Consider the following 15,838-nt stretch of genomic DNA (forward strand, 5'->3'; position numbering starts at 1 on the left):
GAAGAAAACTAGAAGAGAGAAAATGAAGGTTGCGTGAAGTAGTGGACGGTGGAGGGGTTCAATGGCTGTTGCTTCTAGCGAAAGCTACGAGACATGGTGCTAGCCCACGTGGGTTGAATGAACGGGAGGAGGGGTATGGTGTAGAGAAACATTCAACTCCGAGAAAGGTTGAAGAAGAGAAGGATGTTAGGAGATCCGCCATTAGATGTAGATGATAGTGTAGAAAATATTGATGGATTTTTCTTCAAAGATTCTATATAGCTACTACCTTCAAGCTATTGCAAAAAGGAGATAGAAATGGACGACATGTCATGCTGTGGTGGCAATGGTGGTCTATGCCAAGAATGGCCAACGGTTTCATTTTAGACTATTGATTGATGAGTTATCCTGCAACCTTTTACCATTATCACTTTTCAAACACTCCATTGAATGATGATGTAATAATAAACAACTATGTATGAATTGGATGATGCAAAAAGTCAAAAAAGCTAGTCTGAATTTCAACATTTCATAGAAAATGTTTTCACGTCAAAAATTATTTCTTGTTTTTCATGAAAAGTTCTAGGCGGACATTCCTGATACTTCAAATTTTAGTTCTTACACTAAATTTCACTATTTATTCTTAGTAAAATAATAGGAAAAGAAAAAACAATTGTATATCGTATATCCCACTAAGGCCATGTTTGTTTCCGATTATTTCTCGCTTACAAGCGAACATAGACCGACCCAAACTGTCTGCTTATTCCCCGTTTAGCAGACAATCCGCTTAGCTCAAAATCTTGGAAATAACGTGCGGACGGATGGACTTGTAGGTTAACGGTAGTTGCAATTCTAATTTTTTTTCCTAGATAGATGCACTTGTAGGTTACTGGTAGATGCAATTCCATTGTTCTTTAAGTATAGACTTGGATTTTGAATCAAGTATGTAGTATTCTAACAACATATTCTCCATACAGCTGGCTTACCAGACAATCCTAATTCCCAGATAAGTGAGCTCCATATAAGCAGAATCAAATAGGGCCTATAAATAGCAGTTCTACCAACCCTAATGTTCATGTAGATCCAACTACAACTTGATATACGTTGTTCCGAGAGGAAATATCTTTAGGTAGAGAAAATTCCTGCTAGTTGTAAACAGGGTACATCAGCATGGTTAAGAGAGTCACCCAAGTGGATACCCAAATAGTTTCTCCAGGAGTTCACAAGACAAGCATGGTCTGGTCTCACTCTTAGAGCAAACGCCAAACGTTACACAAAGAAAAAATAACATTTTTAGCCTTTCCCTCACTCTTTCTGCACACTTGACTATAACAAAATAAAAGAACGAGAACGATCTGAACAATCATCGATGCCCTCTCAGCAAACTGAAACAATGGATTCAATTAGATCAATAAGCGGTGCAAGCTCAGCCTTGTCGATCAACTTGAATTCCTGCACAAAGAACGAAACCGATTCAAAAAAAAAAGAAAAGGACAAGAATTAATTGATTAATTCAATCAATAAACATTTTCGGCTTGCACCTGAAATAATTCTGTTGGAAAAGATGTCACAATCACTGACGTGAAAGGGTATACATGTCAAAAAAATGCATGACGAAATGGCAAGAATGAAAGTTATCAATAACTTTTCTATACTTCCATATCATTTTTGAAATTCTTTGGTTTTCCTACAAACAAATGAAAACTCTTCTTTCTAACTGATCAGAACGCATCATTCACGGAAAATATTTTACCATGAGATGGTGCTGTATAGTGCTCATGTTGGAGCTGCCAGTGTGTGGGAGCACCTTTATCTTTTGTATCTTAGAACTAAAACCTGTTTTTATAACTCTATCCTACTTAATTGAAAGGCAGAGTTCCTACCATTTGCTTCAAAAAAGGCAGAAGGATCAAGGGGAGAATAAAGAGGCAGCATACCGAGGTGAACAACGTAAAATGCTTGAAGCAGGTGTTAAGGTGTGCCTCTTCCTTTAGGCTCACAATCTTCTGAAAGTGTGAGTGGTAAATATGGGCATAAACACGGAAAAGACGCTTGAATATCGTCTTCACAACTTCCTTGAAATTTTGTGGAAAAGAGGTTCCTGCATGGATGGTTGAAGGCAATCAATCCACATAAATGAGGTACTCTCGTTGAATTGATATATGACTTCTTAACAAGATAGTATCAAAATCAAATAAGTTGTAGTACCAATTTTCTGAGGGAAGATGGATTCATCATCAAGCTGGGCCTCTATCCAGTCCATCAAGTACTCCACATATTTGGGCGCTGAAACCTCAATCGGTTTCTTGATCTGCACCCCATCAGCCCACCTGTACTCAAACCTGGAAAAAGGATTTATTATCACCAGTCAAACTCTTGTGAACCAGATCAGGAGTTTTGTATTTGAGACCACATTCCTCTCCCAAAGAGGGCACATATCTTACTTGGGTCCTGCTGACATTGTTGGGCATGTAGCTGGTGTGCAGAATTCCATCAGAGTGCCGTACAAGATGTTCACCTGATTGAAGAAATCAACAGCTGTGAAGAATCAACAGCTATATGATCAGCACATAGGACACAGTTGCATGGTACACCTTTTCCTCTTAACATATGAGTAATGCAAAACTTACTATTAACAGCTAGCCATTCATTGAGATCCTCCCCTGGTGGCAACCGAACCGCATCCCTCAAATTTCCGCTTCCTAAGGTTGAATCTATGTGTTTTTTCAGCTGCACACCCTGCATCAAACACAGCAACAAAAAGGGAAGAAGAAATTCCTTAGTCCTCCACTATATTGGCAGAAAAGAAGTATTGCTCTGCATTTTACGAGAGCCTGTCAGCAAACTGTTCTCGTATAATTTTGATTGTCTTATATTTTTAAAAGACTCCAATCGTGCAATTCTCTACTTTCATGCGGCAAATCCCTTACCTTTTCTTTTCTTTCTTGGACGATCAGAGGGAGTTTATGAATTATGATCACAAATAATAAAACAAGGTGCCATAAACAATTTATGAAAATATCAAAGATAACCTTATTTCCGGACGGTGCATTCTTCTTAGGCCTGAATGTCTTTTGATTCCTGCTCATGAATAAGGTGCATCCACACAAAGATTGATCAGATACGTATAGCCGAACAAGAAAAAGCATTTACACGGAAAACTAATCCATGCATGTCTGGAAAACTCCATTGGAAGTTTGGAACTTCAATTACAATAGATGAACAAACATAAAATGTTTTTTATTTAAAAAACTCAAAATTGCAGCCAAGAGAGAACGTGCAAGCATTATTGTTCCCCAGGTCAAAACCATTAGTTTGTCGTTCCCTTCTCCTTCTATGTTTTCTACATATTCAGATAATAATCATTAAGGTTTCATTTGGATGTCGATATTGTAGGGCTTGGTATTGAATTGAATCCAATACCAATTCAGCCTAGTTTTGGAAATGGTTCACAATACCAAAATAATTGTTTGGATGTACATGTAATTGCTAGATGGAATTCAAGGAGGCTTCAAATACCAATTCTTGTTTGGATGTGCATATAATAGAATTTGGCATTGACTATCTTCTTCTCTCCATCGAGTCCTCCTCTTCCTCACCGAGTCCTCACCTGCGCCTCCACCTCCTACTGCTTCGACATGTTGGCGAGAAGGAGGGCCACGGTGGAGGAACGCTGCTGCAGCGCGGTGTACGCCAGCAAAGGGAGATGGAGGACCCCGCCGGGGAGGAAGTGGAGGAAGAAGAGAAGGGGGTGCTGCTCGGTGAGGGAGAAAGAAGGGGCACCAGGCGAGGAGAAGAGAAGGGGCGCCACCGGCAGCAAGGGAGAAGAGAAGGGACGCCGCCACCGGCGAGGGAGAACAGAAGGGCCGCTGCGCCGCCGTAGGCGAGGAGAAGAGAAGGGCCGCTGTGCTGCCACTAGTGAGGGAGAAGAGAAGGGTCGCCGCGCCACCGCCGGCGAGGAGAAGCGAAGGAAGTGCTTGTTGCGTCAGGGGAGCGGGCAACTGTTTCTTTTCGATGGGGAGGCGAATTCAGCGCGAAACAGAGGGGAAGTGCTCGGCATTGAGGGTGACGAGCTGCAGGTGCGGTAAATACCGGTTGGCATTGGCTCTGAATTCCAATTCCGAATTCCAAACCATCCAAACAGTAGGTATTGGAGTTAGCCAATACCAATTCTCAATTCCAAGGCTGAATATCAACATCCAAACGTAACCTAATGCAACCTTCGACACCTACCAGAGCTAGATTTTCTTAAGAAAAGCAATCAGTCCTGAAAAAGAGCAAATGATCTAAATGGTGGGAGGGGGGTTAGAGACTCAACATGCATATATGCCGATTGGCTTCGAAAAATCAAAAAGATCAACAGAATAGAACAAGAAGTATTAGGAAGAGGCCATACTTGCTCCCAACCCCGAAGAGACTCATCTGAATTTCCCCTTCACCGCTCCATCAAGAACTAGAACACGGAAAGAAAGAGACCAACCAGCAAGGTGGTGCGAGAACTGGGGGTATTGCTTTTGAGCAGGCCCACGAGAGATAATGAAATAGGCAGGAAAGGGTCGTCACGTGGGGTTTCTATTCTCTCCTCTGCCTGGGGCTCCCCTCCTCTCCTTTTGATATTTAACTTGTCACGCGGCTGTTGGATGCGATGCAAGTATGCAATAGCCACGGTGGTGGTGGTGGAGGTGTTAGTTTAGATGGAGTTTGGCGGGATCCTAGGTTCGGGGCGGAGAGGTTAATCTCAACCTCCACTCCTCCCCCTTTGGCTAGCCTGGCGGACGCACCTTTTTTTTTTTCTCCCCATCAAGACCCACCCCACCACATCTCTCCTTCTCTCTCATTATATTTAGGATCATATCGGAGACCATAATTTGATTTGGATCTCCACGCTCCCTTTTACTGTCTGACGACAAGAGGGCCAGACCAAGTCAGACAGGTGCTTCCATTATCGTAAGCAAACATGTGTATTCAGTTGATGATGTATAAATCACGACAAGTGCATTGCTACTAAAAATAGACTTGAGTTATGCATGGAAGGCATATACACGGAAAACTAATCCATGCATGTCCGGAAAACTCCGGTGGAAGTTTGGAACTTCAATTACAATCGACGAACAAACATAAAATATTTTTTCTTTAAAAAACTCAAAATTACAGCCAAGAGAGAACGTGCAAGCATTATTGTTCCCTAGGTCAAAACTATTAGCTTGTGGCCCCCTTCTCCTTCTATGTTTCTACAGATTCAGATAATAATCATTAATGCAACCTTGACACTTACTAGAGCCAGATTTTCTCAAGAAAAGTAATGAGTCATGAAAAAGAACAAACGATCTAAATGGGGAAAAAATAGCGACTCAACATGCATTATAACAACCTATTGGCTTCGGAAAAAACCAAAAGATCAACCGATTAGAACAAGAAGTATTAGGAAGAGGCCATACTTGCTCCCAAGCCCGAAGAGACTCATCTTAATTTCCCCTTCACCGCTCGATCAAGAACCAGGGCACGGAAAGAAAGAGACCAACCAGCAGGGCAACGCGAGAACCGGGGGTGTTGCTCTTGAGCAGGCACGCGAGAGATTATGAAATAGGCAGGAAAGGGTCGTCACGTGGGGTTTCTATTCTCTCCTTCGCCCGGGGCTCCTCTCCTCTTCTTTTGATATTCTCGTCGCGCGGCTGTTGGATGCGATGCAAGTATGCAATGGCGACGGTGGTGGTGGAGAAGGTGTTATTTTAGATGTAGTTTGGTGGGGTCCTAGGAGCGGGGCGGAGAGGTTAACCTCAACCTCCAATCCTCTCCTTTGGCCAGCCTGGCGGATGCACCCTTTTTTTCTCCCCATCCGGACCCACCCCACCACATCTCTCTCGTTATATTTAGGATCATATCGGAGACCATGATTTGATTTGGATCCCCACATTCCCTTTTACTGATTGATGACTAGGGGTCCACACCAAGTCAAACAGGTGTTTCCATTAACGTAAGCAAACATGTGCATTGCTACCAAAAATAGACTTGAGTTATGCATGAGAGGCATATACATGGAAAACTAATCCATGCATCTCCGGAAAACTCCATTGGAAGTTTGGAACTTCAATTACAATCGATGAACAAACATAAAATGTTTTTTCTTTAAAAACTCAAAATTGCAGCCAAGAGAGAACAGGCAAGCATTATTGTTCCCCAGGTCAAAACCATTTGGTTGGGGCCACGTCTCCTTCTATGTTTTCTACAGATTCAGATAATAATCATTAACGCAACCTTGACACCTACCAGAGACAGATTTTCTTAAGAAAAGCAATGAGTCCTCATAAAGAACAAACGATCTAAATGGCAAAAAAATAGCGACTCAACATGCATATATGCTGATTGGCTTCGAATCAACCAAAACATCAACCGAATAGAACAAGAAATATTAGGAAGAGTCCATACTTGCTCCCAAGCCCAAAGAGACTCATCTTAACTTCCCCTTCACCACTCGATCAAGAACCAGGGCACGGAAAGAAAGAGACCAACCAGCAGGGCGGCGTGAGAGTCAGGGGTGTTGCTCATGAGCAGGCCCGCGAGAGGTAATGAAATAGGCAGGAAAGGGTCGTCACGTGGGGTTTCTATTCTCTCCTCCGCTCAGGGCTCCTCTCCTCTCCTTTTGATATTCTCGTCGCGCGACTGTTGGATGCGATGCAAGTATGCAATGGTGACGGAGGCAAAGGAGGTGTTACTTAGATGGAGTTTGGCAGGGTCCTAGGAGCGGGGCGGAGAGGTTAACCTCAACCTCCACTCCTCCCCTTTGGCCAATCTGGTTGATGCACCCCTTTTTTCCTTCCCATCCGGACTCACCCCATCACATCTCTCCTTCTCTCTCGTTATATTTAGGATCATATTAGAGACCATGATTTGATTTGGATCCCCACATACCCTTTTATTGAGTGACGACTAGGGGCCCACACCAAATCAAACAGGTGCTTCCATTAACATAAGCAAACATGTTTATTCAAATGATGATATATAAATCATGACAAGTGCATTGCTACTAAAAATAGACTTAGTTATGGAAGGCCGAGTCTAGGAGATTCTCTTCACTAATCTATCAGTTTTGGCTACTAAGTGTGTGTGTGTATGAGCTTGATGTTATGGTCTCGTGATTTCGTCTTATAAACTTCTTTCTTTTCAGCACAAAAGATGGTGAAAGGAGTCTTTGTTGGTGGGTTCAACGGAATTGGTGGATTTGTATTATGAAGAAAATAGACATCCAAATTTACCTTAACGGTAACCTGAACTTGGGTGAAGGATGATCTAGGCATACATCAATACACTCAGCTAAGTAAACTAGGCTCAGTTGTTACTCCCTTCGTCTTTTCAGCTATGCAGCTATGAATCTAGAGTAGAGTATATCTAGATGTATAAAAAAATAATAAATATAGAAAAATCAAAATGACCTTTAATTTAATTTGAGATAGAGAAAGTATACGAAAGACATCTCCTGTAGAGAGAAGGTTGACAATATGAATATGTTTCTATCTTTGTTTGGAAGCTGTAAGGGATGCACTGATAGTTCTAGTAGTTGTAAATTTCGAGCAATGATCGCTTTCCTGATACGGTGAAGATTAACATTGTTTTGTTGTAATGATATGCTACTCTCGCAAGAGTTGTCCCCTGTATGCATGTGCATTGCTAGCATAATCTTCTACCTCAACTTCCCAAGAAAATCCAAGACAGTCAGTCATGTCAACGTGGTCCTGCATATTGTAATTTGTAAAGCCGGGGATCTTATTTCAGAGTCGAATAAAAAGCTTTTATCTTAAAAAAAGGCTAGGAAGGACCAACTTAAAAGCATATATGATATGTTGTGATGCGTGATCTTTCAGGATATTAGTGAACAGCAAGTTCGCTAAGCTTTTAGCACACCTTGCTTTTTCCCCCAGGAACGTGTCATTGGTTACATTGAAGCAAGTTATAGCCATGTTCCTTAAATGGAATCTAGAGATTTAACTAAAAGCATTGTACAACAGTTTAGATAATTGCTGTCTCTTTAATTTGCCATGCTAAACACAGACAACTAAAAAGGCAGCTTGTACAGTGAATCGTCTATTTAGCTCTCTGTAAACTATTTAATTCATCCATAAAAACAATAATCAAGTGTACACTTGATCTTTGTAGCCATTTTGGTGCTCAATTGGTAGAATGCATGATATTAAATTAAGTCATATAAAATCTTAAAAAAACATAAATATAATATGTATATTTGTATCAATAGGTACTTCAAATACATGATATGATTTAATAAAGTTGCAATACCATTACGTAGGTCTAATTTTGATTTTGCCCCATAACGCTGCCATATGTTCAGCCGGTTTGATGTTTATCAACCGTCGGTGAAGGAGGTCGGTGAAGCCATGGCAGATCCACCTGCACCATTCTGCTCCGGCAAAGCGTAGCCACAACTCCTCTACTCCGGCGCCGCCACAGCTTCCCCATGACCTTCTGAATCTGCACCGCCGTTGTTGCTTTCCGCCCGACGACGACACAGCGGCCTTGCACGTTTGAGCCGCAGCGGCCCTCCGCTGACGAGACACCTCCGCCTTGAGCAGATCTCGCGCCGCCACCGCTGCCTTCTTCTCCGTTTGCTGCATGCTGGCTGTCGCCGCTGGTAGGGTTAGCCGCCAGTTGAAGGCGGAGGGGATTATTTAGGGAGGAGCATGGTGGAGAGGAAGAATAGGGGGAAGAAGCACATGCTTCTTTGGTGCCGGACGGAGAATCGCGCACGCGGCCGAGCGCATCGGATCCACGCCACCGTCGACGACCCGAAGCAGGACGTACAACGCGCTTCAGGACTCGGCGTCTCGCGTCGGAGCACGCGCGCGTGCCGTCGACGAACGAGACGATGGCAACACCCTTTCTCTTCAATTAATGACTGCCACGGAGGCTAATTGTGCTGTCGTGTACGCAAATAGATGGCAGCCGTCTCTCTTTGTACGTTCCCTAAGTATGTAGGCACCATCAGGAAATCTTCAAAGCCCTGGTATGGATCATGACCAACTCTGCAGCTCAAAGCATCGCCAGACCATGACGAGAGCGCATGCATACGAAGAACCGAGGGTAGGACAAACGATCTACCAAAACAAAACAGCCATTTTAACAATTATTATCCTCCGTAGACGAACTTTCCGTATAGGTATTCTTTTACAATACAATACCTGAAGAAGCGACTATTCGAAGAGGGCTCTCTTAATAAGATTAACCTGAAAGACCCACTACCCAATTGTCTCTCCCTCATCTTCGGCTTCCCAGCGTTCCGCTCCTCGGCCAGCTAGCCGACGGTAGGGGCGTCCGAGGTGCCAGCAGGGGCGGCAACAGGAGCGCCGAGGGAGCCAGCCATGTGAGAGAAGGTGCGGATGTTGCGCGAGAAGTGGAAGCTGGAGACCTAGGGCTGAAACCTATACTCGTGATATCATGAAAGAGACATTTAGACAAGGAAAGATTAGATTAATTATACAGACTCGTCAGGGCCAGCGGCACCCAAAGCGGGCTGCCTGCCAGCTCATACACGTAACAGGGCCCGTAGGCTCACTAGTGTACATACAGGTAAATACAATCTAACAGTGATGTTTTGGTGGAAGCGGGGGAGCTCAGATCCAAAAGGTAGTACGAGAAAAGAAAGAAGGGGTGAGGGAGAACTGGAGAAGTAGGAGAAGGACACTCCTCATTAGCGTGCATGTGTCCTCGAACCTTGATACTCTCTCGCATCCCTCTCCTCCACGGTATCCCACTCCTTCCTCCATTGTTGTCGGCAACAGCACATTGCTTCTCGTCTCTCTCACTGGCACCGCACATCTTTCTGGTCCTTTTTTATCTTAACAATGTTTTGGTTCCCCCCCCCACATTATTAAGAATCTTATATCTGTGCGCTAGTTCACTACTATAATAATGTTTCTATGGAGTTTTATCCCGCTAGCTGTTCTGTGAAGGATCTTCCATCCCGGACAGAGATCATTCGGTGCAATAGCTCTGAACCCCCTGTACCTGCTGCACCTCCCTGCTGCCACTACCCTCCATGTCGGGCCTCCCTCCGCGTCTGTCTAGCACCGGCATCTTGATCACCCTGGCGCCACCATACTCTCCAGACTCGCGCAGCCATCGATTATTGCTGCTCTCTCGCTAGACGCCTCCTTATGTCATGCGTGTCAGTTAGGCAAACATGTTTGCCTACCTTTTGCTGTGTCCACTTCTCGAGCGTCGCATAAGTTTGACATTATACATTGTGATTTATGGACATCTCCTGTTCTTAGTGTCTCTAGTTACAAATACTATCTTGTCATCCTCGATGATTGCTCACACTACTTGTGGACTTTTCCTTTGTTTCTTAAGTCATGTTATCTAACTTTTTCGCTTTTGTCTCCACCCAGTTCGGCACCACCATCAAGGTTGTTCAGTGCGACAATGGCCGTGAGTTCGATAACTCCAGCACGCGCACGTTTTTCCTCTCCCAGGGAGTTTACCTTCGTATGTCGTGCCCCTACACCTCCTCCCAGAACAGCCATGCTGAGCGTATGATCCGCTCCATCAACAACGTCATTCGAACCCTCCTTTTCCAGGCTAGTGCCCCTCCATCCTACTGGGTTGAGGCCCTCCACACCGCTACCCACCTCCTCAACATTCTACATACTTAGTTTTGTACACCGCACCTTGCACTTTTCGGTTCCGAACCCACATACGATCACCTTAGAGTCTTCGGGTCAGCCTGCTACCCCAACCTATCCTCCAAATGCCAGCACACTATTTCTCACTCCAGTGCTGAGGCCGAGTATCGTGCTATCGCCAACTCCATCGCTGAGGCTACCTGGCTCCATCAACTCTTGCTCGAGTTGGGCGCCCCACCGACCAGAGCGACATTGATCTACTGCGACAACATGAACTTAGTGTACATGGCATCCAATCCGGTCCATCACCAGCACACCAAGCATGTGGAGATTGACCTGCACTTCGTTCGGGAGCGCGTGTCTCTTGGCGATGTCCACGTACTTCATGTACCGACGTCCTCACAGTTCACCGACATTGTCGTTGTCAAGATTTGAGGATCAAGACTCTAGACTAGTAAATTTCTTTTATGCGCGTAAGGCTTCGGATGGTGGCGTGGGAGACACGGGGTTAGACTGGTTCGGGCAAAGGAGGCCCTACGTCCAGTATCGAGGCAGCTCGTGTTGCCTACGTGGGGTTCTGTAGTAGGGGTTACAGATGTGCGAGAGAGAGAACTGATCTCAGGTCTCTTGGGTGTGCACTGATGCTCTAAGTGGGTGTGAGTGTGTTCTGTTGGCCTGGAAGCCTCTTTTGTCTCAGGTCCTCGATTCTCCTTTTATAGCGTAAGGACCACCGGGGTTACAGGTGAGACCGAGTGTGGAGAGGAGTAAAAAGATAAACAATAGCTAAGTAAAATACAACATAATGAGAGGATCCAAGTTTCAGGACCGCCACCCCTCGCTCTGGCCTCCGGCTCCTGTCAGTGCGTCCGCCGGAAGAGGGCGACGGCCTCCAGGTCTTGTCGACGGTCTCCCTAATGGCCGCTGCCACCAGGCATGATGATGATGTTCAGTTGCGGCGTCCGTGCCCGTCGGGGAGGACGGCTGGTCCTGTTATCTCGCTGATGACCCGTGGGACGCGGACGTCGCATCCCTGTCGCCGGAAGCGCGGGGCGCGAGAACGGGCGGAACGGCCTCCTGTGCCGAGCGGCGCAGGCCATGAGTACCCTATAGCAAATCGGAGGGAGCCGTGGCCGCTGTAGCTCGCGCCGCCGGTCGTGCATGGATACTTGTGTCGGGTCGCGTTAGGAGCGCCAACTCCTTTCTGCATGTCAGGGCCGCGGCGCATTTATGGCGAGGTCGATAGGGGGACCCACGAGATCGTCATCCTGATCCTCCAATCCGCACCCGAGGCGAATATTCATCTTGTGGACCCGAGCGAGTCCGACCCCCGCGCCCAGGGTCGGGCGAGGCGGAGTTTCTGTGGTGGGGGTCGGGCGCTCCTGACCCCGGTCCCCTGGGTCGGGCGAGGCGGAGCTTAGTCTTCTAGGGGTCGGGAGCGTCCGACCCCGGGACTCCGGGTCGGGCGAGGCGGAGTTTAGTCTTCTAGGGGTCGGGAGCGTCCGATCCCAGGACTCCGGGTCAGGCGAGGCGGAGTTTGGTCTTCTAGGGGTCGGGAGCGTCCGATCCCAGGCCTCCGGGTCGGGCGAGGCGGAGTTTGGTCTTCTAGGGGTCGGGAGCGTCTGACCCTGGGACCGCGGTCGGGCGAGGCGGAATTTAGTCTTCGAGGGGTCGGGCGCTCCCGACCCTGGGACCGCGGTCGGGCGAGGCGGAGTCCCGCCATCGAGGGGTCGGGATTGTCCGACCCCGGGGCCCTGGGTCAGGCGAGACGGAGTGGGATGTTCTCTGCCTCTAGTGGGTCGGTGGTAATCGTAATTACCGCAGGAGGGCCTGGGTCTTCATGACTGTTGCTTTAAGCGGCATTAGGAGGTCGTTAATATTTCCCCCCAACAGACATTTTCACCAAAGGACTGCCGTCTTCAGTATTCACTGAGTTTAGATCCAGTCTAAACGTTCGATGCGCTGACGTTCCGACTGGGGGGTGTTAGATTGTATTTTACCTGTATGTATACTAGTGGGCCTACATGCCCTGTTACGTGCATGAGCTGGCAGGCAGCCCGCCTGTGGGCGCCGCTGGCCCTGGCAACTCAAGGGTGGCAGCTAGGGTTTCTCGCCTAACCCTAGCTGCCCCTACGCCTGGTCCCCCAGGCCTATATATGATTGTAGCATGTGCTCCTGTATAATCAATCTAATCTTTCCTCGCCTAAATGTCTCTTTCAACCACGCCCATCGCCCCTCCCAACTCCAGCAACACCATGGCGATCAGAGCTGCCATCCACAACCACTCCTTACCACCGCCACTGCTAACCACTACTATCTTGACACCCTTACCACCGATCTTTCCCAATCTATCTCCTCCACTTACATGACGGATAACAATGCGTTGTCTCATTGTCTTATCTGAACACCACCGTGCTGACTACCTCCCCAACCTAAAACTCCGAACCACTCCAATCATGAACCATAACCCTAACTAAGGGTGCATTTGGCACCGCTCCAAACCTGCTCCCTACTGCTCTAGCTCCTGCTTCATGCTGCTCCCACTCCCAACTGCTTTAGCTCCCTGAATAACCCATTTAGTGGAGCTTCTTGCTGCTCCAGCTCCGACAGGTGCATGGAGGAAGGCAAATCAAGCTCCTCCTCCCATGAATCGATCTCAGCTAGTAGCAAATCAAGACCTGCTGCCTGCAAATTGAGCTAGGCAGGCCAAATGAGGGAGGCGAGGTGAGCATAAGGAGGCAAATCGAGCTCCTCGATTCGTGTGGCGAACCTTGCCGAGCAGCAAAGCTCCAGTGCCGGATCAGGAAGGCGAATCGACTCTGATGCTTCCACGGCCAGCCTTGAGCGTGATGAAGCGCGGAGAGGGATGAGCGGTCGCCAGGCCTGCGGCAGGCGACGAGCGGCTGCTGGACCTCCGCACTAAGGGATAAGCAGCCGCCGGTGTGGCGATGAAGATGAGTGGCCGCCGGGGGTGAGCAGCTGTCGAGAGTGGTGGCGGACGAGCGGCGCACGAGAAATAGCGGCAGGCTGGTGGGTTCAGGGAAGAACGGAAGGGAATCGGGGAAGGGGGGAGCAGGGTTTTTTTTCGCTCCCCACTCCATGTGGTAGCGGAAGAATCGCTTCAGCTCGATTCACGGAAGATTCAGACGGCCAAATTGTCGTTTGGTAGCGCTCTGCCGATTCTCGCCCGGAGTGGAGCGGCTGGAGTGCTACCAAATGCACCCTAATAACCACCTAGCGTCATCGCCATCAATGGATCTAGAGGCTCGTTTCTTCCTACTCTAAATGGAGTCGTTGGAGCATCGTAGGAGTGTCGTCGCGATTCCCTTATCCATTACAATTCCATTATCCTTATTCTTACTTCCTTCACCCCTTTTTTTCTCATTATATGTACTAGCAAAACGCACGTGCGTTGCTACGGTAAAAGATCAACTGTGTTTTTCAAACTAATGATATTTTTTATTTCCATCACTAAATTTTTATTCCACTTATGGGATGTCTACACATTTAATAAAAAAAATTTGAATTAATTATTTTCTTCAACTCAAATAACCATTAAATTAAAAAAAATTTATTCAAGCATCAGAGTTAAATCAGCCTCCGATGGCCACCAACGGGGCTCTTTAGTCTCGGTGGGTAATATCAACCAGGACTTAAAAAGCACTTTAGTCCCGGTTGTAAATGCCAGTGGCCCTCGGGAATCTGGTGGGTGTTTTGTCCCAGTTGCAACTATCAACCGAGACTAAAGGGGGTCTTTCCTGGACAAAACGCCCCCCACCCCTCCACCCACACACACAAGGCGCGCGCCCCAGTTTCTCTCCTCCTTCTCCTTAATTCCAACGCCCACAGGCCTCCTCTCCTCCTCCCTCCGACCCACCTCCTCTCCTCCCTCTCTCTCTCCTCCCTCTCCTTCTCCGTCGGATCTAGCCGGCCCCCACTCCCTCTTCCCCGGCTCCTCCTCCCTCTCCCCCGGCCGAGGCGGGTGGCGGGCGTAGGCCGGGCGGCGCGGCCGAGGCCGGGGAGGCGGCTCTGGCATGGCCGAGGCGGTAGGGTGGTTGTGGCGGGCGGGCGGCGCGGCCGCCCGGGGCTGAGGCCAAGGCCGGGGCACCTTGCAACTAAATCCCTCTAATAAGTGGGACCTACTTGTCAGGACGGAAAACAAAACGAGGCAGAAGTCTTACTTGGTAGAGATTTTGAGTCAAGAGGGCTTTCTTGTTAAACGTGAAATAAGATACCTCCTGTTTTAGATTGTCCAAACATACGGCACAAGAAAAAAGAAGAAACTAAACCGCTCCTCTGTTGTTTTTCAAATCTATTATTCTTCTTTTTTTGCAAAACAGTGTCTTTATCGGCGAATCGCCTATGAGTGGGTGGTGTGAGATGGGCGAATCGCCGATTTGCTAAATTCCATCGCCGTCAAGAAAAGAAAAGGTGTGCATATTTCCTTCAGCTGTAAAGCAGGAATTAGGGTAGTTAATTACTCCTTCCGTTTCAAATTATAGATTATTTTAACTTGGTTCGTATATCTAATAACGATGGTCTGTGTCCGTCGCAATACCATGCGGCCGAGCTAGGCACGCACCGTGGGAGTAAAGTCCATGCTGCCTTCCTATTCCTAGCGTTTTCACATGGCAGCGCAGTCCAAGTGACTAGCACAGTTCGAGTACTAACATGATCGACAAGCGGCTCGCGGCATTTACACATACGCTAGCGAACAGGTTCTCAGGAACACGAGACGTTTTACTACACGTCGCCGGCAGCCAGCCTAGAACCAACTCACAGAAGAGGCACTGGATCCGGTCAAAGATGGCACAAATTCCCCTCATGATCATGGATCATGCTATCTTGACTGCCGAATGCTAAACTGCAGCACAAAGCACACGTCTGTTTATTTGAGATTATAATCCATTTAGATTATATAATCTAGATTATGGATCATGGGTACTGTCGTTGTCAAGATTTGCGGATCAAGACTTAGACTAGTAAATTTCTTTTATGCGCGTAAGGCTTCGGATGGTGGCGTGGGAGACGCGGGGTTAGACTGGTTCGGGCAAAGGAGGCCCTACGTCCAGTATCGAAGCTACTCGTGTTGCCCACGCGGGGTTCTGTAGTAGGGGTTACAGATGGACGAGAGAGGGATCTGATCCCAGGTCTCTTGAAGGTGCTTGTGCTCTAAGGGAATGTGAGAGTGTGCTGTTGGCTTGAGGGAAAAGAATCAGAGCCCCCGTCTC

The 15,838-nt window shown here is 47.3% G+C and overlaps 1 protein-coding gene across 1 annotated transcript; it reads right to left on the reverse strand.

Moving 5' to 3' along the window:
• Nucleotides 1–1,356: 1,356 nt before the first annotated feature.
• LOC101758242 (MOB kinase activator-like 1A) lies at nt 1,357–5,443 on the reverse strand. Its single transcript, XM_022823601.1, has 7 exons — nt 5,418–5,443; nt 3,012–3,063; nt 2,610–2,718; nt 2,424–2,517; nt 2,188–2,321; nt 1,917–2,080; nt 1,357–1,431 (listed from the first exon to the last, which is right to left on the reverse strand). Exons 1-7 carry the CDS (start codon nt 5,441–5,443, stop codon nt 1,357–1,359), a joined length of 654 nt encoding a protein of 217 aa, XP_022679336.1.
• Nucleotides 5,444–15,838: the final 10,395 nt, after the last annotated feature.

The sequence above is a fragment of the Setaria italica genome, chromosome IX (genome assembly GCF_000263155.2).
Source record: "Setaria italica strain Yugu1 chromosome IX, Setaria_italica_v2.0, whole genome shotgun sequence".
NCBI lineage: Eukaryota > Viridiplantae > Streptophyta > Magnoliopsida > Poales > Poaceae > Setaria > Setaria italica.